This window comes from Colossoma macropomum, unplaced genomic scaffold, assembly GCF_904425465.1.
Source record: "Colossoma macropomum unplaced genomic scaffold, Colossoma_macropomum, whole genome shotgun sequence".
Lineage (NCBI taxonomy): Eukaryota > Metazoa > Chordata > Actinopteri > Characiformes > Serrasalmidae > Colossoma > Colossoma macropomum.
In genome coordinates this window covers 5,927,101-5,952,872 of record NW_023494810.1, presented here as the reverse complement: position 1 = coordinate 5,952,872, position 25,772 = coordinate 5,927,101, and the positions used below count along the sequence as shown (strand labels likewise).

The 25,772-nt window shown below is 38.3% G+C and overlaps 1 protein-coding gene across 5 annotated transcripts; it reads left to right on the top strand.

Moving 5' to 3' along the window:
* The first annotated feature begins 2,715 nt into the window (after positions 1-2,715).
* Positions 2,716-25,418, top strand: znf362a (zinc finger protein 362a). 5 transcript variants are annotated; one of them, XM_036559151.1, is made up of 9 exons: positions 2,716-2,841; positions 12,468-12,531; positions 14,427-14,673; positions 17,411-17,536; positions 18,420-18,756; positions 20,028-20,252; positions 20,341-20,419; positions 22,095-22,253; positions 24,161-25,418. In XM_036559151.1, exons 1-9 carry the CDS (start codon positions 2,810-2,812, stop codon positions 24,275-24,277), a joined length of 1,386 nt encoding a protein of 461 aa, XP_036415044.1. In that variant the 5' UTR covers positions 2,716-2,809; the 3' UTR covers positions 24,278-25,418. The 5 variants fall into 5 exon arrangements, with proteins under 5 accessions (XP_036415044.1, XP_036415046.1, XP_036415047.1 ...); XM_036559153.1 differs by lacking the exon at positions 2,716-2,841 and adding an exon at positions 2,869-3,050; XM_036559154.1 differs by lacking the exon at positions 2,716-2,841 and adding an exon at positions 3,101-3,652.
* Positions 25,419-25,772: the final 354 nt, after the last annotated feature.

Below are 25,772 nucleotides of genomic sequence, written 5' to 3'. Positions count from 1 at the left end.
AGAAGTAAAAAACATGCTTTACTTTTAATGCAAGTCAATGGAACCAGACATTTTCATTAGGAAGTTTCTTTTTGGTTTATTCATCATTAAATTTACACACAATGTAAAGGGCAACAGGCATTTTCAAACTATGTCAAAAACTGAAAAACGCTAAAAATGGAGATACAAGGGTTTTTTCCGACAGCAGCGATATGTTCTGTAGAAAAAAGGTACTCTGAAGTGATGCTCTGATATTGTGTACATATTTTCCACTTGAATAAAATATATTACAATAACACAGTTTTGTCCTTCACTGACTTTTGGCAACAGAGATAGCACAATGCCACTTTTGTCTTGTTCTGATACTGACATTGGAACCTTGAATATTGGCCTGTATCAATACTGGTTCAACACTTTTTCTTTAAAAGCTCCTAAAAGCCATAGTGGACAATATAAAAGAACTAAATGCCCTTATAAAGAAGGTTAAAGAACAGAGTAAAAAGATGGGACTTCAGCTCAAATATAAAGAAGACTAAGATCATGATGACAGGAAACACTGCTAACTTTACCACTGATTGAGATGATATGGAAAAGGTGGAGAGCTTTTGCTACTCAGGGCAATTACTAAAAAGGATTCTGCACTCAAGAAATACGACATAGATCAGCACTTGGCAAAACAAGGATGAAAGAGCTTGAAATATCTTTAAAAGCAACAATTTGTTTCGAGGAACAAAGATCAAAACTGTCCAGGCTGTGGTCTTCTCTGTGGTTCTTTAAGGATGTGAAAGCTGAACAATAAACAAGCAAGACTGGAAAAATATTGAGGCTTTGAACTTTGGTGTTGGTGAAGACTTTTGAGGGTAACTCTGACAGCAAAGAGAAAAACAAGCCTCACCTCTGACTCGAAACCCAGATAACCAAACTGAAGCTCTTGCAAACCCATTTCCAAGGATGTTGGGATGCTGTGCAAAATGTAAATATAAACAAAATTCAATGATGTGCAAATCATTTAAACCCTATATTTCACTGAAAACAGGACAAACACAACAAATCAAATGTTGAAACTGAGCAATTTTATTGATTTTTGAAAAATATATGTCCATTTTGAATTTGATGACAACAACACGTTCCAAGTGCAAAGTTGGGATGGGGGCAACAAAAGGCTGGTAAAGTTGTGCTAATGCTTAAAAAAAACACCTTGTGGTTAATTGGCAACAGTAACATGATTGGTTATAAAATGAGCATCCCAGAGAGGCTGAGTCTTTCAGAAGTAAAGATGAGGAGGGTTCACCACTCTGTGAAAGACTGCGTGAGCAAATAGTGCAACAATTCAAGAATAACGTTTCTCAACATTAAATAGTAAAGAACTTTTGCTTTTCATAATCTATGGTACATAACATCTTCAGAGAATCTGGAGAAAACTCTGTATGCAAGGGACAAGGTCAAAAACCAGTATTTGCTGGCCGTGATCTTTGGGCCCTCAGGCGGCACTGCATTAAAAACAGACATGATTCTGTAGTGGAAATCACTGCATGGGCTCAGAGACACTAATGACAACTACTGTCTGTGAACACAGTTCATCACTGCATCCACAAATGCAAGTTAAAACTCTAAAACGCAAAGAAGAAACCGTATATAAACAGGATCCAGAAATGCTGCCACCTTCTCTGGGCCTGAGCTCATTTAAGATGGACTGAGGTGAAGTGGAAAAGTGTTGTCTGACAAATCAACATTTGAAATTCTTTTTGGAAATCATGGACACTAAGTCCTTTGGGCTAAAGACCACTCAGCTTGTTATCAGGGTACAATTCAAAAGCCAGCATCCGTGATGTTATAGGGATGCATTAGTGCACATGGCATGGGTGACCTGCACATCTGTGAAGGCACCATTAATGCTGAACGATACATACATGTTTTGGCAACATATGCTGCCATCCAGACAACGTCCTTTTCAGGGAAGGCCTTGGTTATTTAAGCAAGACAATGTCAAACCACATTCTGCATGTATTGCAGCCGCATGGCTCTGTAGTAAAAGCATCCAGGTGCCAAACTACCCTGCCTGCAGTCCAGACCTGTCAGCCACTGATAACATTTGGCACATTATAAAATGAAAAATACGACAAAGGAGAACCCGAACTGTTGAGCAGCTGAAATCCTATATCAAACAAGAATGGGAAAACGTTTCACTTTCTAAACTAGAGCAGTGTCTCCTCAGTTCCCAAATGATTACAGAAGACTTAAGAGGTGAAGAGTGGTAAACATGCCCCCGTCCCAACTTTTTTTTGGAAATGGGGTTGTATTTCGGACATATTCTGAGATCAACCGATTCATTGGAAAAGATCATTATGTTTGGAAGAGCTGAAGGTAAAAGAGAAAGAGGACGACCAGCTACAATGAACCAATACAATCAGAGGAAACATGAACCAGCCATTTAGAAGCCTGAAGGCCCAAATAGAAAATAGGATATTCTGGAGAAACGCTGTCCATTTGGTCACCAAGAGTTGGAAACGACAGTGCATAATAATAATAATAATAATAATAATAATAATAATCATGCTTTAAAACAGGGGTAGGGAGCTCCGGTCCTGGGGGCCGGATTCCAGCACAGTTTGGTGATTTTCCTGCTCAAGCCCTCCTGATTCAACCCATCATTAGTTACCAGGTTTACTTAAGTGTGTTAGAGCAGGGAGATGACCAAACTGTGCTGGACTCTGACCCTCAGCTCCCCAGCCCTGCTTCAAAATGAGCTATTTTTACTACTGAAGCGCTTCACTTAGGATGAACACTGATATCTGTGTTTGGCAGCGACTGAATATATCTCGTTTTACTCATGTGGGAAAGATCAGCGCGCAGCGGCCGCAGGTAGATCATCTTTGTCTCCTCGTTGTGCGGTTTTTCTGTGTTTTTCGTGCAGATGTGAGCTGATCCTGACCAGCCTGCAGCACCCAGAAGTGAACACTAGGCGACCCGGAAGGTCTGATCTGGCACCGAAGGCAGGCTGGAAAGAACATCTTAAGCTTTAATTTAAAAATAGGAAATAAACCCCGCGTTTTCGGGGTCGACGGGTGCGGGTATGTACACCATCTGCTCTTTTCTGCTGTCTTTGGCGTTTGTTTTCCGGCGTGCTCGGCGCTGCGTTGTGCGGAGTTCGAGCTCGGAGAGCCGAGTGAGCAAAAAGTTCAAAATAAAAAAAAAAATCTAAAGCGGTGGTTTGGAGGCGGCATGGCGGAGAAGGAGACCGCGGCGAGGCTGCTCTCCCGCCGCCGTGGAGAGGCTGCGGTGCGGAGGGCTGAAGCGCGGCGAGACGGTCTGCCGCTGCTCCCGACCCGCCGCCGCTGCTCTCTACGGCATGATTGTTGTAGGAAGTCTCGGTTTTTTTTTCTGTCTCTCTTTTTTTTCCCCTCTTCGAGCCGGGCTATTCAAACCTGCAGATCTAAGTAAACAATCATTCCTGCTCTTCATGCTAATCGTGTTTTTTCCACGATATTCCCCGAACCGCTCCGCCTCGCAGGCTTCGTGTTTTCGGCGTGCAAATTTCGGGATCTGCAGAATATGGCGCCTTGTCCTTATAAAAATAAGACAGGCTGCCATTTTTGTTTTCCTTTTGTCTGATTTTTTTAATAAAACTGTCTGAGAATGTGGGAGAGGCTGCGGGGAGAAGGAGAGAGAGAGGGTGAGCGAGGGGGTCCGTGGGGGGATTTGTTTTCTTTCTTTTTTTTTCTGATCGCTTTTTCGTGTCTCTTCGTGAAATAAATGCAGTCGATTCGCAAGTTTATTTTTTGGGGAGGGGGGTTAAAAGACACAGAAGCGCCTCGGCTCGTCGGGAATGACTTCAAAGGATGCCGTGAGATTAAAAGACAAAAGTTAAGTAGCCCAACTTTTATCTCGCTTTTCATCAGCGACATTAAAGGACGTGCAAACGGACGCTCGTGCTCTTATTTAGGCTCTAAACACACTTAAAAGAAGATGCTTCTTCAGGTTCTTTAGTGAAACCGGCGGTTCTGCTTAGAACCAGGAGTTCTCTGTAGAACCTTTTGCATGCTCAAATGATTCTTTGCGTGGTGAAATTGGTTCTTCAGATTGGTGAAGAATGTGTTTTATGTGGAGAACCTGTTTGAAAATGGTTCTACATAGCACCAAAAGTGTTCTGCTATTGTTAGGGTGTCAAGCTTGTAACAATAGAAGAACCCATTTTGGTGCCATTAAGAAGCATTTCATGCTTAATTGGTTCTTTGCGTGGTGAAATGGTTCCTCAGATTGATGGAGAATGGGTTGTATATGGTTCTATATAGAACCTTTTTGAAAATAGTTCTGCCGAGCACCGACAAGGGTTCTTCTATTATTGTGATGTCAAGCTTGTAACAACAGAAGAACATCTTTTGGTGCTATAAAGAACCATTTCATGCTAAAATGGTTCTTTGCATCCTGAAATTGTTCTATAGATTGATGGAGAATATATTTTATGGTTCTATATAGAACCTTTTTGAAAATAGTTCTACATAGCACGAGCAGTGGTTCTTCTATTATTGTGATGTCAAGCTTCTAACAACAGAAGAACTCTTTTTCGTGCTATTTAGAACTATTTCATGCTTAAATGGTTCTTTGCGTGGTGAAATGGTTCCTCAGATTGGTGGAGAATGGGCTGTATATGGTTCTATACAGAACCTTTTTGAAAATGGTTCTATCTAGCACCATAAAGCATTCTGCTATTGTTATAATGTCAAGGTTGTAACAATATAAGAACCATTTTTGATGCTATAAAGATCAGTTTGCATGCTTAAATGGTTCTTTGCATGGCGAGATGTTCCTCAGATTGGTGGAGAATGGGTTGTATATGGTTCTATACAGAACATTTTTGAAAATGGTTTTACCTAGCACCAAAAAGCATTCTGCTATTGTTAAGATGTCAAGCTTGTAACAATAGAAAACCCCTTTTTGGTGCTATGTAGAACAGTTTGCATGCTTACATGGTTCTTTGCATGGTGAGATGGTTCTTCAGATAGATGGTGAATGTGTTGTAGAGGAAGACAGAAAATGGTTCTGCATAGCACCAAAATAGGTTCTCCTATTACTACAATGTCAAGCTTGTAACAACAGAAGAATGCTTATTTGGTGCTACATAGAACCTTTTTCAAAAAGGTTCTGTATAGAACCATGCACAACACATTTTCCATCAATCTGAAGAACCATTTAAGCATGCAAAAAATGATTCATTCATTCATAAATAGAATCATTGCCTTTACTAAAGAACCCTTGAGGAACCGTCTTTTTTAAGTGTGCAGTGTTTTGAGTTTTAAGCCAGAATAGTTTGAGCTCGTCTTCGTCCACTGAGTTCACAAAGACAGATGCTGAACAGTGTCGTCATTGCTTTATATGGTTTAACAGCCTAAATAAGTCTAACTGCTAATCGAGAGGCCACTGTGCGGTCAGTGTGCTTTAAAATGTTCCACTTAGAGTTTGAAATGCATTGTATTGTAAAATAAAATGCTTACAGGCCTATAGAAGCAGAAGATGGTGATGCTGGAGCTCCATGTAGTCTTAATGCCATTTTTAATCCAGATTTTGTGTTTATAGTTTGTAATAATAGTAGGATATTTCTGTCGTAGGTAGTACTGGGCAGTATGATGATAGATGCTTTTCTGAGCGTATCATGGACATCATCAGAACTTAATCACTTTCCAGCTGCATGTTTGATGAAAAAGAGCTTATTTAGTGCAGCACAGTGTGTGAAATGTTGAATACAAGTAGTTGGATTCATAGTTTTGGTAGTATTTTTGAAACGTGGCACTACTTTATCTGTTCTAACTTATCAGATGTCAGAAGAAATAAATATTGTGACACATCGTGTCATAAAAAACTTCCTGAAGTGTTGACAATACATTTTGCCTTATTGTCCGCCTCTAGTTCTAGTTAAGTGGATCTTTCAGGTGTGATTACTAGTGTAATACTGCACTGGGTGGGTTTGTTTGCATTTCTGCTTTTTAATTTATTTGTTTTACATTATATTACACTTTTTAATGATTTATGTAATTGTTAGTATATGCATATTTTCATATTTCTTTTAATCTAGGACAAATAATAACCTTATTTAGGATGAGAGATATACTATTTGTACTTCTAAACAGTGCTATTGACATATTGTGATATTTTCAGTTTTAGTGTGATGTATAGTGATATAATTGATAGATAATGATTATATTTATGATAAAAGGTGTAACACATCTAAGGTGCTTGTGGCCTTTTTTTCAAATTTACTAAGGCTAACTTATATCTCATCTGATACTGTGATGTATTTGGGAAAAGTTTAGTAGCCTGTAGTCAAATTAAATGTTGTGTTGATTTTCTAGGAGAAAGTAAGTGAACACATCCTCTACAGAGAACACACTTCCGTATATTTTAGTGCACAATTACTGTTTAATTGCTGAATTGAACGTTTTGGTCAAAAAACGTGTGGCCTGTGCAAAAGTTTCCAATATTATGCACAACAAATTTGTCTAAAATGCCATATTTAAGTGGGTTCTCTGTAGAGGGTGCATTAACTTTTCTTCACTTAGAAAATTAACAAAACATGTTGGGTGACTGGGGGTGTTCAAACTTTTGCAGATGACTATATTGTGATATGTAAATTTGTCAGTATGGTTCAGCCCCAGATCTTACACATTTAAAGGGGAATTGCACAAATTTTCCAAATGTTCTGCATAATTTAATGGTCAAGACGTAAACAGACTCATCCAGACTGGGCTGATCGTGATGGAAACCAGAAGTCTGAAGACTTCAATGCCTTAAAAACTTCCTCATAGGACGTTATTAAGTGAAAGGGTTCTGGATGCACTGCTAATACTGAAACATTCTTTTATGATCATTTTAAGAAGGTTTTAGCTTAAAACATATGTTTTAAAATCCATTCATAACAGAGAGGTACATGCAAGGTACAGTAGTCCCCAAAGAACACTTGCCTTTTCAGACTTTTATTTCACCATCATCAACATTTCATATAAAAACTCAGACACGTGCAGGTTCGCTGGATGTTATGGTTAGGAGCCACTGGTTCCCATCACCACCACTCTAAAGAATCCAAGTCGGCAAGTTTCTCTACAGTGAACCATTTCACATCAAACCACTCTGCGACTACTTTACATCCAAAAGACTAAATTATTGTGGAAAATTCGAAAAATTGGTCGAATTCCCAGAACACAGTATCTGCAGATCTCATGTGCACTAAAATATGCATAGAAATGTCTTTAATGTATGTCGAAATATAAAACACCCTTTTATGACCACACAGAACGATAGTTTTACAACTTACATTGTGGTCTTGGAAACTGATTCATGCAGCCTGTTATGTGCCCGACGGTCACAAAGGCAGACCTCCCTGCACCGATTAACCTTTCACTGACAAACAGCCGGGCCCTGTAGAAGTCTTTCCACACAGTGTGATTATTTTAGGAATATAATTTTCTTGCATTATGTTTTTTTTTTCCTACAACACTGTGCTGTGCATGTTTTGGCAGTGCTAGCTGGGCTGAAGTCTGTTTGACTAAGGGTCTGCACAGAGCGGTTCATTCTCACCAGCCAAAAATAATAAAGTTGATATGTCCAGGCATATGAACCCCAGACTTTGTGAAATATTTCCTTAATGATGGCTATGGGTGTCTGTTTCACTTCCTGAAGAAACTGAGAGGGTAAGATGTTCCTTTGTACGTATGAGCCTGTATTATTTGTTGACTTGTTTCGTGTAAATATATTGAATGCACAGAGTAGGAAACCCTTTTGGCTCTTTTTTCTGCCGATCTCACTGCCGGCATGGCCCTTTATTGGCTCAGAAGCTTCAGTCGTGTTTGTAGGGTCATGAATTGGGCCTTGAAGACCAGGAGGGGCTCTGCTTGTCAGGCACTGCTTCATTTCGGTATATATGACATGTTTAGCTGGGAAAAGCTTTTCCCCTCTTATGAAACATGGAAGTAACTGTATCAATTACTTTGTTATCGCCAGATCGTGACTTTTTGGGTCTGAAGAGCTGGAATTAGCTTATAGTGAAGCTGCTCTGTTTTACACGTACTTGCACTATTATATCATTTCCTTTTTGCTCTGTGGTTACTATGTCAGCCATATTCTCAGTAACGCAGTTTGTGGCTCTGCTCAGCTCGTATGACTTCTTAACAGACGTCACGCCTCTTTCTGACCACATCTGAACAACTATTAAATATGTTTAGGCTGTGATGAGTACTCAAATAAAACAGTCTAAAAAAATGAATTGATTAATTAATGCACATTCCCGATTAATCAGTTATTAGCTAGCAGTTTAACTGGTAAACAGGATCATCATAAGGCCATGTTCCGCAAGTCAAGTCAAGTCAAGAGGCTTTTATTGTCATTCCATCTATATGCAAGTACACAGTGGAGTGAAATTGCGTTCCTCCGAGAAACAACAAGGTGCAACAAGGAACAGTACAAAGTGCAGCGTGCAGTCGTAAGTGTGCAAAACATTAGACTAGAAACAAAAAATACGATAAATAAAACAGACATTAGACACAGTAAACAGACAGGACAGTGCAGCGCCGACACAGCACTCATTTCTGAGCATGAGGTAGGGTTGTGAAATAAGGTGCAAAGATTATTTAACATGCTGTGATCTGTGAGTAAACAGAGTTAGATAACATACATAAACACAGCCGTTACTGAGGTAGGATATACACAGTACTTGAGTAAACAAAGTGTAAACACTGTATTAGAAGTTCCAGACAGTGCAAAAGAGCACCAAAACAGGAGAGTGTGTGAGTGTAGAATGTGAGTGTGTGTGTGTGTGTGAGTGTAGAGTATGTGTGTGAGGGGGGGCTTTCAGTTCAGTCATTGTAAGTTCAAAAACCTGATTGCTTGCGGAACAAAGCTGTTGCAGAGTCTGGCAGTGATGGAACCGATACTCCGGTACCTTCTGCCACACGGAAGCCGTGAGAAAAGTCTGTGTGAGGGATGGATGGGGTCGTCCACAATGCTGGTGGCTTTGCGGATGCAGCCTGTGGTGTAGAAGTCCATGATGGAGGGGAGAGAGATTCTCTACACTCCAGAAAATCCAAAAGATCGCACTAATGCATATAGTTTTACATTTGCTTTATATTTGGATTTGTTTAATAACGTCTAGGCTGAACTGCTCGGCAGACGGCTAACAGGCTACTCCAGTAATCAGGGAGTTAAGCTTTACCAAAAGTTGCCGATTGCACGTCTGTTAATGTGTTGAAGTATCAAATACTTCAAATGTCAGCTGGCCTTAGTACCATTAAACCAGGCGTGGGAAGTGAACACTGCCAACATGGCGCTAAGAAAACATTGAATTCTCACAGTAACTATATAATACCATACCATAAATTAGCATTAACGTAGTAGAGGTGCACAGGCTGCTTATAAAGTGAAGACTTCTGCAGTAAACACAGCTGCATAATAATATGCACAAGTTTATGAAATGACTGGTTCAAAGCAGCATTAAAGATTTCTCAAAATGTCATGAAAAATGACTTTAAATGCATTAAATTGAATAAGCTGATGCCTGCAGATACCTTTATAATGCATATATTAAATCACATGTATTCTTATTTATTTTTTTGCCACATAGTGTTTTATTTATATTAAAATATAAAAAATATTACAATATTTTCTCTTTCATGAGCATTTTTCTTCCTTCTTCACTGCTTAGTCTTTTTTTCCCCTTCGTTCCATGAAGCGACCTTGGGATTGTGAAAGGCGCTATAAAAATGTAACTTATTATTATTATTATTATTATGATTATTATTAGTTATATAAAATATTTTCAGAGGCCTCCAGTTATCCTTTTCAGTAAAGTATTCAGGAATACTTAAAAGGCTCTGCATAGTTATAGTTCAGTTAGCCTATTTTTGCTGTACTGCCTTTAAAAATAAACAAACAGACAACAAGAAAACCAGATTACTTGATTAATCATTCAAATCCTGTAATTGAGCCCTGCTGATATTCTGTAAATGTCTTAAATGTGTTTCTTATAGGCTGTAAAAATGCATATATGTAGTTGGGAATCTTAGAACAGATTATGATGATATTCACAAAAATATTTACTAAAATAAAATTCTCAGTCAGTTTTCTAGAGATTTCTTTTCCAGTACCACACTGAGACCAGTATTACCACATTGAGCCAGTATTACTTCTATAATAACCTATTTTTAATTGAAGCACTTCATTTAAGCTGAGCATCTAAAAGTAGACAGTCATGCTGAAACTTCTTAAACACTCTGTCACCCCACAGGAGGAAATACAGAGCTAACAACATCACCTCACACAGTGTGAGTGTGCGCTGTTTCCTCTGTGAGTTCAGAGTATTCTGTAAAAATAATTCTGCTGTTCAAGTCAGATTTTGTGATTAGATACATTAGATCGCTTCCCAAAGAGCTGTAGCTGAACTGGGCCACTGTGAGGTCAGAGATCTACACCTCAAATTTCCTATATTCATTAGGGCATTTCAGTCTTCTGTAACTGCTATATATGCATTCCATACAGAGCTGAAGCTCTGAAGCTCTTCAGTCCTCGTCTTCTTTTGACTGCCCATCATGCTGAGAGGAGATTTGAATGCGAGTTTCAGTTCACATAATGCTCTATACAAGCTACACACTCACACTCATAATACGCTCTCTTTGAGGACATAGAACTGCATCTAGACTGTCCAGACAATCAGCCGTTCCTCTCAGTGTGGTGAGTTGTGTGTTTTCAGTAAAAGTGCACAGAGGAAATGAGAGCTAAAGATATCAGGCAGGACTGAATGATCACAGCTGCATACTGACATGTTTCCCAATGAAGGGACTGAAGTATAGAATATTTAATACACTTGATTTTTTTTATTTATAGTACATTAAGAATATAGATTTTATAAAAATGCATTAAAATATTACATTAACATTGATTTTTAGTTTTGATATATGCACGTAATAATATATTGCAGCTGTCGGAACAAAATCTCGTATCTCCAAAATGGTAACTTTACAGGAGAAGGAAAAACATACTTTACTTTTAATGTAAGTCAATGGAACCAGACTTTTTTTCCAAGTAATTTTGGGCCGTTTCTTTTGGTCCATTCATCATGAAATGTGCAGTATATGATTTCAGTGCCTTTCCCCCTTTTAAAGAAAAGGCAAATTATTGCCTTTGATCTCTGAAATTTTAGGCTGATTATTGTTGTTGTTGTTGTTATTGTTATTATTATTATTATTATTATTATTATTATTAAAGGACTTCCATCCTACATTTGTGCATTTTTATGTAACAAAAGCAGCCATAATTCATTTTTGCATGACCATTTTCCAACATATATATATATATATATATATATGTGTGTGTGTGTGTGTGTGTGTGTGTGTAAATGTGTTGGTTTTTGTGACATCACAGAAAAAATGAATTCAAAACGAGCTGTTTTTGCAGCTTAGTTCCCATATATGGTCTGTATGGACTGGTGTGTCTTGAAACCAATACAATGAATGTTTACATATTGCATCAAACTCTTTTATTAAAAAAAATTAAAGGAAAGTAGTTTTTCTATGAAATGCTAGACACAATCCTAGTTTGTCTTGATCAAGAAATATCAAATGTCTTTTTTATGCAGCTATTAAAGTACAAATTTAAAGCAGCTAAATTAGCTTTACATCGTAGCTGGTGTGAAATGATATACTACACTGCATGCACACAGTCACACGCAGGATTATTCATACTAACTTTCTCCTAACTGTGTTAAGGATTAGCACCCAGCTAAAGATTAGAACTTGTGTTGTTTCTGTAGGACCCATAACTTGACTCAGTAAATATGTTTCCTGCTTTCTTTTGTTGTGTCTCAACCCAACTGATAAAAATGCATCTACTTCACATTGTGTATTGTAATTTAGTATGATTATGATAGTGAGACTAATGACTGGAAAATAATTGCGATCAGCTTAAATAACTGTGATAAAGTGATTCTATAGTAATTGTGACTGGCCTAATTGCAATTATATGGCTACATATTATGATTATATTACACTGGTGAATGTGAATGTAAACCACTGGTACACATGGTTTAAGATTGGCCTGCAAACGAATTTACTTTTGTAAGATTACCTGAATACTTTGATCAAAACAGCAACATTAATCTGGAACTGAGATTCGTCTGGACTCTCACAGCACACGGTAAAAAACACTGATTGGATAGAGGGCTAATTTGCATATTTCAGCCTTTCTCCATCTCCAGATTGCAAAGGCCGATCGCGCTATCAATCGCAATAAAAGTTAACAAGCAGCATATTGAGCAGCCCTACTGACGGCTTATTATTCAGTAGCTACAATGAATTAAGACACATGGTAACTAATATGAAGCTAATCTGTGAGTTATAGGAGTGAACTGAACTGTGGGCCCACAAACGCACACTTACAGAACTGTGTGACTGGATTTGGTGAACAGCCTTAACGGAGTGTGACTGTGACTTCTTCTGTGTTTTTTCCAGCATGGCCGAGCCACGGTTTAATAACCCATACTTCTGGCCTCCACCTCCCACGATGCCTGGTCAGGTACGGATCTTTATTTACTGAATATTTCACTGTCAGAGCACAAAGTAATGGCACTTGAAAAGCTGAAAAAGACAAACATCAGCAGTGGTCCGGAACAAGGCTTTGGACTTAGCATTCATCATGAATGAGGGAAAAGCAGCTCTTGGTTCAAAATCTCATTCACCTCAAATTTATTCTCAAAACAGATCTACTTTTTCCCTGAGTTTATTTTCTTCAAGGGAACAAATTGGAAAAAAATCAGTTTTGTCCGAACCCCAAAAGCTGACCAATCATGTCAGGTGTCTGTGTGAGGCTAAGGTAAGCTGTTATCCCCCCAATAAGCATTGTGCAAACTAAAACGTCACCCACGAAACAGTCATGCCTCACAACATGCCCAGAAACATTCGAGTGTCGTAAACGTCCTGCAGATAAAAACATTCATATGATCAGTGGGAGCTGTTTTGTACTGAAGTCCAAAGAAGCCATGAGGTAGTTATAATTTTCTGGATTGTTATTTTGAGATGGGTTAATTATCTTGTTATCTCAAGATAACAAAACTGTTATCTTGAAATAACAAGTGACTTGTTATCTCGAGAAAACAGAAGTTGCTATTTTAAGATAACAAGTTAGTTGTCTTGTAATCTCAAGATAACAGTTGTTATCTTCAGATGACGAGTTATTTATCTTGTTATTATTGTCTTGAAATAATAACAAGTTACGTATTTTGTTATCTTAGGATAACAAAATTGTTATCTTGAAATACCAAATTATTTATCTTGTTATCTCAAGATATCAATCCAGAAAATTATAGCAACAGCTCCTGGCCTCTCCGGACTTCCGTAGTTTTGGCATGTTTACCCTAATTCTCATTACGGCAGCGTGTCCATGTGTGTCATTGTTTTTTGCTTTTTAAGTAGAAAGAAATGAGTTTGTATTTGTGTGTATTGAATGTAGTGAATCTCGATTTTTTAACTTATTTATTTTAACATTTTCCTTGTAACCTGTAAGGATGTGAACCAGAACAACAGAATGTTTAGTAATGTCTGCACAAGTAAAAAGAAAAACCTCACTGGCTGTCTGTGTTCTGGTAATGTGACTAAATTGCGGAACACTATCGCTTTAAAACACTTAGTCTGAGGACTAGATACAAAAGGATTGTTTAAACCTTTCTGTGTTGCGGTAATGGGATATAAAATATATATAAAAAAACATTAATTTTTAGTCATTTTAATTAATTCAAGATCGGTCCCAGTATTTATCATTTTCATGAGAATAATACTGGCTTCAAACAAGATAGAGTAGTGAGGAGCTCTCGAAGAGGCTCCTGTGGTTTCTGACACTGTGTCACATGCTGTCATGTATAAAAATGGACAGAAGTATGTCTTAAAGCTAAAAACATCAGTCACAGCCATTTTGAAGCTCATCATACAGTGTCAGAAACCACACAAGCAAGTTTGTTTGAGCTTACTTTAAAAACTCAGCGCCATCCGAGGAAAGTAGGATGATGAGGCGTGCAGTCTGCACAGTGCTGACTGGTGACCATAGGCTTTCATTACTTGTTAGCTACATTAGCCTTGTAGCTCTAGTGCAGAACTGTTTGATTACATTTGGGGTAAAAGGAAAACTGCAAATGCGATTTTTCTCTGCCTGATTTCTTTAAGATGAAGTCTGTAATGAAAGACACTGTATTCAATATAATTATGCTAAATGTCCAATACTGGATACTAGACTGTTCACTCTGTATCAGGATATGCTGAGGAATTTGAATACCAACTCAAAGTAGCATCATAGCTTTTGTTCCTCGCTTGATTTTTTTTTATTAGCACCGATTGGCCAGTAGAGTCCACAGGCAGAAGTCACGGCAGGTCTTGTTATTCAGATACTGGCGTACTGAACGTTTCTCTCACTGTTCTCAGCTGGACAACCTTGTCCTAATCAACAAGATCAAAGAGCAGCTGATGGCAGAGAAGATCAGGCCTCCACATCTGCCGCCCACTTCAGTCCCATCCCAGCAGCCCCTGCTGGTGCCCCCCACGCCTACAGAAGGTGGTCAGCACAGCATGCAGGTGCCCAAAATCCAGCAGATGCCTGGGCTTCATCCCCACAGCCCCACTCAGCCTGACATCGCCCTGCACGCCCGGCCAGCCTCCAGCACTGTCGCAGGTACACGTCCACACAGTGTACACAGATCGGTCACTTCAGGCTGCACCAGAAGGGTCTGTCCTGCAGCATCACCACACATTTAACTCTTCTTTAACTCTTGTCTTGCTATTTTTGATTTACGTTATATAATTATGCTTTTGTAATTAAATTATTACATAATTTGCGTTCTCTAATAACAGCTGTGTGTCTGCACTTTGGAGTTTTTATTTCTTCAGTGTCAAAAATGATTGAAATTTTGAAAAAAATGTAAACGATGGTTTTTCTTTCTGCAAAATAAGACTAAACACAATGAGTGCGTATACATGCACTCAATAATCCGATCATGAGTTATCCGATTATTCAAATGGTCATGTAAACACCATACTACAATCTAGAAATCCGATTAAGAAATCAGATAAAGAGAGCTGGATTTTTGCTCAGTAATCAGATTTCTCAGTGCATGTAAACTCTTACTCGGATTTCTCAGTCTGCGTAATCACGAGATCAGACTGTGGATGTCGCTAGACGCAGCAGAACACTTTTGGAGCGACACTGAAACCAAACATGAAATACGAGATTTACATTTTCTTCATCTTCTGGATGATGTGTGTTCATGTTTTCAGGTAAAGTGGCGCGATGTTTAAAAAAAAGCCGCAGCATTAAGTTTGAGTGTTGAGTTACGTTTACGTCACGTCTTCTTCTGTGAGTTTTTTTGGTGGTTGCAAACAGAAATCTGATTACTGTCTGACTCAAGTAGACCTGGAGTTTCCCCATTATCTGATTACTCAAGTGCATGTAAACGTGTTGATCGGATTACTGACAAAAACTGATTTTCTGCAGTTATCAGATTATTAACTGCATGTAAACGCAACCAATGACTTTTTATCAAATTCATATCATAGAAAAATACACTACCATTCAAAAGATATAGATACATTAATAAAAAAAAAATTATTAAGATGCTTCTACTCTACAGCTTCACAGATTTCAGCTAATTTGCAGGAAAATATTAAAAATAAGATGTGGTAAATGTGTCCAGGGTGACAAACATAGCTGTAGATAATTCCTTAATGACTAAGAAAGCTACTTAATATAGAGAATAAAGTTATAATTCCTTGTCTTTTCATTTAATAAATTATCAGTGTTCCCATTAAACGTGAAATATTGAATAAAACTTATAAATAAAAAATATAAAAGAGAGCTCCTGGACTGGGTTGCACTGGTTTTGCTTAAGTTTGTACTTAATGTGCGCAAAATATTTACTTAGTTAACAGTAATATAATTTTACAAAATTTGGCTGCATCACATCCATAATGTCATGTCTTGTCTAATGTGTACGTTGCTTTAAAGTGACAATAACATGTTCAGAACTAATAACTATAAACCCGCTGCTGTGGAAACAGCAACTTGCGATGCCTTTTTCTGTGGAATAAAAATATCCGGGATAGAAGAGAGAGCACAAGTTAAACTGAATAACACTGAATACTTGAAGCCATTATTTATTTTTTAATATGCAGCTGTTTTGAATGACTGGCTAACTGACACGACAGCAGCATCAACAGACGTTTTGGCAGCTGCTGAGTCTCACTGAGGCTGAAACTTCATGTTTTGAGTTTAAATCGCAGCAGTGATTTAGTTTAGTAAGTTTTTTGGTCTTTTTTGTGTTTTCTATGTGGCTTCCATTGGTTTACAATAGGGCTGTGCAATATGTTAATATATATCTTTGTCATGGTAAATTATGTCACTGTATAATACAGTCTGCTTTTCTAAAGGGAGCAAAATTAGTCCAGTTTAACTGGATTTAGTGCAGCACAGAAAGCAAAATGCTGAATAAAAATCATTGTATTCACCGTTTTTGATATATTTTCTGGTTCTTTTTTCTCAGTTCCAACTGATCAGATGTCTGAAAAAAATAAATATTGTGACATATCTAGATAATTTCATAAAAATAAGTATCACAATATTAGATTTTTGCAATATCTTAGAGGGAGGAGTGAATATTTAGTTACTACTAAGCTCAGCGTTAAAACTAGAGCTGGGCAGTATGACAATATTTATCGTTATTGTAATGAATTATGTTACAGTATGTCACAGTGTGGTTTTCTGAGTATATTATGGATAACAGTAGTACTTAAAAACACTTCCCAACTGCACGTTTGACTCAAGGAGTACATAATTAGTCCTGTTTAATTGGATTTAGTGCAGCACAGAGTGTAAAATGTTGAATAATCAATGTTTTCATAGTTTTTGATAGTATTTTTAAATGGGGTACCACTTTGTCTTTTCCAACTTTTAAATGTCAGAAAAAGTTGTGCTATATTGTGTATCATGAAAAATGTATAAATAATAAAAAGACAACAGTAAATTAATATGATGTTACTGCAAACTTAGTAATGTTTCTCCTTTTCTGCTTACCTGACACAGATGTGGTATGGATTGAAAATTCAGATTTTTAGATCTTAAATCTCAGTTTAATTGAGCTTTGAGTGAGAAATAATTAAAGGAAATGTATGAAGACACATTTCAATAAAGCCATAGAGGAACTAGGAGGGTTAAAACATATATACGCTACATTTATGATCCATTCCAGATGTATGTTTTAAAAGATTTCACAAAAGTATACTTGCCCAGGATTTCACAGATGAATCTAGACTAGCAGGACTGTCATACAGTATGGTAGTAACTATGATTAATAATAATAATTTAAAGCGTTTAAAAAGCCTAAATCATTCTTATTTTTCCTTTGCATTCCCCCCAGGACGCATTCTTGGTGATGTAAACCTGAATCTGGATGATAAGACAGCCATAAAAGCTAGAGGACTGTGGGAGGACTGGCATTTACGACAGATTATAGACCAACCATCAAGAGCGAACCATCTGTCAGGTAACTGCGCTGTTATTAACACAGCAATGCTATCAAACTTGCCAATATAGCCAGAAGGAAGGATATGTTTAGATTTTGATGCAAGGATGCAAAAAACTTGCATTTCAGTTTTTCCTTCTTGTTCTTTGATCCCGACAGTGTTATTGTTGCTAATCATACATGTATTCGGTTTCATGTTTAAGTGAACCAACTCTTCAAAAAGCTTTTAAAGCGATAGTTCCCTTATCTCAAATGTAGTCAGTTATCTAAGACTTGTTTAGTGGTGGATCATTCTCAGCAGTGCTGCTGGAGTTTTTAAACACTGTGTCCACTCACTGTCCACTCTATTACACACTCCTACCTTGTTAGTCCACCTTGCAGATGTAAAGTCAGAGACAATAGCTCATCTGCTGCTGCACAGTTTGTGTTGGTCATCCTCTAGTCCTTCATCTGTGGTCACAGGACGCTGCCCACAGGACGCTGTTGGCTGGATATTTTTGGTTGGTGGACTATTCTCAGTCCAGCAGTGACACTGAGGTGTTTTAAAAACTCCAGCAGCACTGCTGTGTCTGATCCACTCAGACCAGCGCAACACACACTAACACGCCACCACCACGTCAGTGTTACTGCAGTGCTGAGAATGATCCACCACCCAAATAGAACCTGCTCTGTGAGGGTCCATGGGGGTCCTGACCACTGAAGAACAGGGTAAAAGGGGGCTAACAAAGTATGCAGAGAAACAGATGGACTACAGTCTGTAACTGTAGAACTACAAAGTGCACCTATATAGTAAGTGGAGCTGATAAAATGGACAATGAGCGTAGAAACAAGGAGGTGGTCATAATGTAATGCCTGATTGGTGTGTATGAGCTTTTCAGGAGTTGTCTTTGTCTCTGTTGGTCAGGTATAGCACTGTCGTCTCGTAGCGGAAACAGTAACACATCGGACACCATGACCCCTGCAACCCCTACATCCAGCAGCAGCCAGGTACGCCAGGGTGGGGCCCCTTCCACAAACCTCGTCTCAGGACTGGCCAGTGGCCCGGGCATGGAGGCGATCAAAACCAGTGGTGGACTCGCAGGACTGCTGGGACCCGCCCCCAAAACTGTGGGACGGGGCCGCAAAAAGATCAAGGCGGAAAACACCTCTGGTCCTCTGTTAGTTGTGCCCTACCCTATTCTGGCCTCAGGAGCTGACCAGTCATCTGTAACCATCACTGCCAAAGAGGGCAAAACGTACAGGTAAGAACACTGATGATTACAAATGTGTCACAGATCTGGTGTTTCATACTAAACATTATACTTACTTAAAGTGATGAACTTTCACCCTGTGGTGAACAAAAAGGTTCTAAACCCAATATTTATTGCCACTTGAACATTTTTCTTCTGAATGTTGCCTGATCCTCTGAATTACGAGGTTGTTAAGGAGCCGAAATGCAAGTGTTGCCACACATTAAACAAGTATCATAAGACTGGCAACCTCACCAAAATACCCCACACAGACAAGTAAGCTTTCTCCAGTGTAGTAGAGTTTTTTGGCAGTAGTAGCCTGCATTAGTGTATAATCGTGGTGGAGCGCACAGGATAAAGCATATCAACTTTGGAAATCATTCCTGTTCACCACAGACATTCATTTTTCTCTTAGGCTACGTTCACATTACAAGCCTCGTTGCTCAAATCTGATTGTTTGCTCAAATCCGATCTCTCTGACACGATGGTTCACACTCGTTTAGGAAAGTGACTCAAATCTGTCATTAATGTGAACGAACCAGCGTCCTGAAATGACTCGCATGAGCTCATCCTACTCAGTAACGTCACGTGAGTGAATCACGTGAATCATCAGCACAAACTAACGAGCAGAACGAGCTTCACTGAGAAGATAATTAACTCTGATCAGCTCTCAGCTTCATTATTAGAGCGAGACGAAGGAGAAAAAGGTGAGATGTGCTGCTTTTCCACCGTTTACAGGCTTTAACTTCTGTTCGGCGCTGCTGCCATGGTAACGCTGAATGATGCCGCACGTGCAGTGGAAAAAAAGCACATGAATTCCGATCTGAGCGTCACATTAAGGTCACATGGCCACGAATCGGATACGTATCTGATCTAGGACCACACATGAAAGTGGCTCAGTTTGGATTTGAAAAGGTCAGATCTGAGTCACATTAGGGCAGAAAATCAGATTTATGCCACTTCAGCCTGGTAATGTGAACGTAGCCGTAGAGAAAACCTGCCCTGGTGTTCCTATTATAGTCATAATGCCAATTTCGCAGGTCTGTTGATAACAGGGTGCCATATAGTGTCATAAACCACATCATCAAGTCTATTTGAGATTATTAACAACATTTTCATCCAGTAAAATTAGCTCCTTGTAGCTCCAGTGCAAAACTAAATAAGCAAACTTCAGAAACCAAGCTTGTCTTTCCTGCTGGGCTACATTTGGGCGAAGGAGAAAACCCTGTAAATTAGATTTCTCACTGAACCGTCCCTTTAAACTCCCATGTTCTTCTCCGCAGGTGTAAAGTGTGCCCGCTGACGTTCATCTCCAAGTCAGACATGCAGATTCACTCGAAGTCGCACACAGAGGCCAAGCCACACAAGTGTCCGCACTGCACAAAGTCCTTCGCCAACGCCTCCTACCTGGCCCAGCATTTACGCATCCACCTCGGAGTGAAGCCTTATCACTGCTCCTACTGCGAAAAATCCTTCCGCCAACTCTCACACCTACAGCAGCACACTAGGTCAGACAGACATTGTTTGCAGGTCAGTTGATTGAAAAGTGATTTAAAAGTAATTGGAGCTAATTGGCTATTTTTTCTCGTTATGCAGAATTCATACAGGTGACCGACCTTATAAATGTATTCAGCCAGGCTGTGATAAAGCCTTTACACAGCTCTCCAATCTGCAGGTAAGACCTAACAAACCAGCTTTCATTGTGTGGTGTGTGCGAAATGCTAAAGCAGTGCTGTCTTTATGCTGTTGATGCCAGTTTTTATCCTTATATTCCTAAAGTGAAAGTTATTTCAGATGATATATTATGTAGCTCATTGTAATCATGCATTAACCTCTTAAAGGGGAATTCCACCCATTTAAAAAAAAATGCATAAATAAATTGTTAAAGCGTCATTCAAAGTAATATGTGGACAGATGCTCAGTTCTAGACAAACACACAGAGTGAATTGTTCACAGTGGAGATGATAGGAACCAGACGTCTGAAGATTTTAATGACTCTAAAAACTCTCTTACAAAGTTATTACATGAATTGGTTGCAGATATTCTGCCTGGTGTCAGAGACATTGTTTTATGATAGTTTTGAGAAGGTTTTGGTGTGATTTTTTTTTTTTTTCTTTTTTTATTAAATCCATTATTGACAGAGAGGTACATGCAGAGTATATTAAGGCAAACTTATAAAAGAAAATTTACTTTTTCCAGTTTATCACTGTTTTACCATTAACAACTTCACATGTAAAAAGACGTGTTTTTCCCCTAGTGGTTTTGGATTGTAAATAAAATGGCTACATTTGCTTTAGACCCCTGGTTCCTATCATCAGCACTCTGAACAACTTTGTTTGCAATGACTGAACTACGCAGAAATTTTCAAAAATCAGTGGAGTTCCCTTTTAACCTCTAAGGACTTGCATGTGGGTCCACACTGTACTTCCTCAGTCTTATATCTACATAAAGCAGATTAGTTTCATAGTTGTTGCTGAATCATTTACTGTAGTTACCAGATAATACTGAAGGGGAATTCCACCAAAGTTTCTGCATGAGTAAATCACTCGGATGTAAACAAAGTCATTCAGAGTGTTTTGTTATGAAATTGTTCATTGTACTTACCTGCTCAGATTCTCTTTACAGTGGTGATGATTGGAACCAGGGGTCACAATGTTTACAACAAAACACAACCATTTTATTTACTACCTGAAATAAACAGTGGACCTACATGTGTGTTCTGAGTTTTATGTTTTGCTGATGATGGTAAAATCTGAAATTATGTTTTCTTTGTTGTATGTTTTCTTTGGGTACAGTTTTGCCTTCTAACGACCCCCAATAGTTTTTTATGATAGTTTTTTTTTAGACTTTAGATTTTGTCTCAAACGTCATTCGGCACATTCATAACCATTTCATGTAATAACTTGAAACTGAGCTGGTAACTGGTAACTGAGCTTTCAGTGGAATTCCCCTTCAAGTCTCACTGAATAATTGCCTGAATGAGAAGCCTACATGTTAAAAGCTCATATCGCTGCTGTCGGAACAAAACCTCGTATCTCCATTTTTGTCGTTTTTCAGTTTTTGACAAAATTTGAAAATACTTCTTGCCCTCTACATTGTTTACAAATTTTATAATGAATGGACTAAAAGAAATGACCAAAAATGACTTGTAAAAATTCTGGTTCCATTGACTTACATTAAGTAAAGTATGTTTTTTCCTTCTCCTGTAAAGTTACCATTTTGGAGATACGAGGTTTTGTTCCAGCAACAGCAATACATTTGTTTATTTATTGTGTTGAAGTAATTTTTGTAATATTTTGTAATATTTGTGTTGAAATAAACAACAAGTCTCTGTGTTTCTTGCCTTGCAGTCTCATCAGAGATCACACAACAAAGACAAGCCATACAAGTGTTCCCACTGCTACCGCGCGTACTCCGACTCCGCCTCTTTACAGATCCACTTAGCTGCTCACGCCATCAAAAACGCAAAGGCCTACTGCTGCAGCATGTGCGGCAGAGCGTACACCTCAGTAAGTCCAGCCAGGCTTTTACCTTCAAAACAACTTTTCTACTTAGAAACAAAAGTGGTATCGATTGACTGAACAGTGCTTTCAGTCAGACAGTCTAACTTACGGCAAAGTCATGTGATATCTACGTATTGTTAACCCATATTTTTGTTTTGCTATATTTGATTTTCATTACAGGCTTACTTTAATGTCATCAGGAATATATTATGTAGTTAATTACACAATAAATTACTTCTACATCTGATTTAAATTCTCTACCCACAGATTCGATTCACTACTTCCAACATTTTTTCCTGTTTCGATGCCCAAAAATTACAGAAACCTTTTAATCAAATTAAAAAAAATTCTGTTCTACTTACAAACAAATGTGGTATCTGTTGATCTTATTGAGATGTTGTTTAGAATCCGCACTTTCAATAGAATATTTCTGCTTGAGTCAGTTAGCTACGATATAAAATTACAGTTTTTATCAATGGTGATAGCTGTGACTTTAAAGTAGAGGTGGACAATACAATGAAATTTTATTGTTATCATGACAAATTATTTTATCTTGATGCACATTATGCTTTTCCGAGCACATCATGGGTATCAGTACTTAAAGAACGCTGACCAAGTGCATATTTCATATTGCATTTTTAGTGCAATCCAGTGTGTAAAATGTTGATTAAATATCAATACAGTTAGTACATGTTTGTGGTAATGCTAATGTATTGTGTCAAAATATCGTATTACATGTTGTGCATCATGAAAATGTCTAAGTATCGTGACATGATATCACCCACCACTTCTAAGGAGAAACTGCTTCTGCCTCTGTCATTCCTGCCATTTTAGAAAGTGATTTACCATTAAGTACCAAGTTTTGATTTTTTGATTGGATTGGTCAGTATAGACAGAACGTTAATCATGTGGGCTACTTGACCACTTCCAGGTGAACTTTTTGCAACTCAGAGTGCACCGAGTGCTCCACTCAAACAACAGCAGTATAGTGAGCATAAAACTTAAGATGCCCAGCACACAAAATATATCACTCCTATTGAAAACAATAGAAAAAAGGCACTGTGGGCCTCAAGACACATGTGCAGTGTGAACCCCCTGTACTAGAAGCCAATACAGCATCATACAAACTAAATATTCAGTTTTCTCCAACTGTGTCTTGAAGTCATTTCATATAGAGTTGCTTATGGGTTCTGATGCTAATTGACACTGTCATCTATAAACATGGACAACAATACATTCAGGTTGCTTCTGTTGTTTTTTAGCTAGGCAACATACTTCTGTCCATTTATAGATACAGTACAGTGTATCTATATAGAAACCATATAAACCAGTTTTCTTGAGATTACTAAACAACTGGTGGTGGGAAATTAGATCACGTTTAAATGGTATTTAGTCTTTTAGAATGAAAAATAACAGAAGAAGCCAAAAAAAAAGTCAAAATATATGAGGAGTGCTTCATAATTCTTTTTGCTTTTATACATTTTATCTACATTTTGATATGTATTTGATATTTATAGATCACAGTCATCCATATTTATTTATTTTCCGTCACTTGCAAAACTGCGTCACCTTTAAACTGATAATTATTGCAATTACAAAAATGTTAAATAAAAAGGAATGAATGAATCGTTTATATATCAGAATCGCAATTTAAAGGGTGTGATTTTTCATTCTTGCTCACCACTTTTGGCCTTCAAGCCTCACGTCTAAAAAAACGGATGTGCGCGGAGTTTACAACTGCAATGGACAGTAGCAGTGTTGAAAAATCACAATTATATATTTTCCCAAAATTGTTCAGCCGTGTGCTAAACTGGTGGCTGTAAGCTTCTCTTAATTGTTAGCAACATTAACCTGGTAGCTCCAGTGAACAGATACAGCGTTCCTAAAACTGTGTTCTGTGTTCCTCCCTGTAGGAAACCTATCTGATGAAGCACATGTCTAAACACACAGTAGTGGAGCACCTGGTGAGCCAGCATTCACCACCACGGACGGAATCCCCCAGCATCCCCATCCGCATCTCCCTCATTTAAACAGCTCCCTGGACCAGGGCGCACGGTCAGTCCCCAGCTTCGCCTGAATCAAACCAAATCACCTCTCCTCAGTGGTGTCCTCTTTCGCTTAATCATTCCTTTATTCTGGGATACATTCCAAAATGTTTTAGACTGTATTCCTAAAGCCTCTGAGAGAAAAAGGCTGAGTCGTTTTATTTTTGTGTGTTTATTTGTTCGTTCTCTCTCTTTAACTCGATGTTTGTTAGAGAGAAGAGGGACTAGTAGGGACATCCAAAGACAGTTTTGCAGCACTTTCAGGCCATGTAGGCTTAAAAATGTTCAGTCTGTAAAGGCATTGCTCTTGGCAGCTAAATTTTCAGACGTTAGGTGTTACACAGGAAAAAAAGACTGTGTTGTTTACACTCTGTTTTATCCTGGTAATATCTAATGATCTTGAACTCATGCTGAGACATATATTTAGAGCATGGACCAAGTCCAACTTTTTTTTTTTAATTTTTATTTTTTTGTATTTCCTGTGTTAGGAAAGTCGTAAAGGGGCACATACCAATTTTTCAACATTTCGAGTTGGTCAGAGTGGTTAGATGTAAAATGATGCATTGTAAAAAAAAACAGTGATACAGTGATGGTGATGGGAACCAGGGGTCACAATGTTTAAACATGCTCAGTTTGTTTACTATCCAAAACCACCAGTGAACCTGCATGTCTTAATATGTTGATAATGGTAAAATAGTGGTAAAAATAAGTTTTCTTTGGGTACTAATCTGCCTTAAACACCCAGCATGTACATCTCCACCATGAATGGTGGTTGGTATAAAGTAGTGAGTATCACTTCTGCCTTCTATGCTGTGGACCTGGGTTCAATCCCACGTCTGGGCCAGTACCCCACACTATGCTAGTAAGAGTCCTTGGGCAAGACTCCTAACATAAACATCACCTACCTGTGTAAAATGATCTAACTGCAAGTCGCTCTGGATAAGAGGGTCTGTTAAATGCCATAAATGTAAATGAATGTCTTTTAAAAATACCTTTTGTGCCAGAATCTTATCTCAAAGCTATGGTAGAAAACAGACATCAGGCAGCGCATTCATAACCATCTAATGTAATAACTTCCTTTTGGCATTAAACTCTTCAGACGTCTGGTTCTTATCACCATCACTGTGAACAAAGTCCCTGTAGAATGGAGCGTTTCGCACCAAACCACTCTGAACGCAGACAATTTGAAAAATTGGTGGATTTCTCCTTAAATCAGAAGTCTTCTGCTTGAGAAGCAAACGGTTTTCATGTTTTATACGTTTAAATGCATATTTCGTTTAGTAGGTCTTTGTGAATGTGTTTTTTTTTTCGTGTCTGTTCATCAAGCTAAACTGTTCTTAGTCCTTTAAAATGATGTGCTTTTAGTGCCAAAAACTGGGACTACAGAACAGCATAAGCTAGTATCTGCTGGTATCTCTCAACTCTGGTGTACATAAACACGCTCACACTGCCACTGATATGTACCCTATGTACCCTTCAA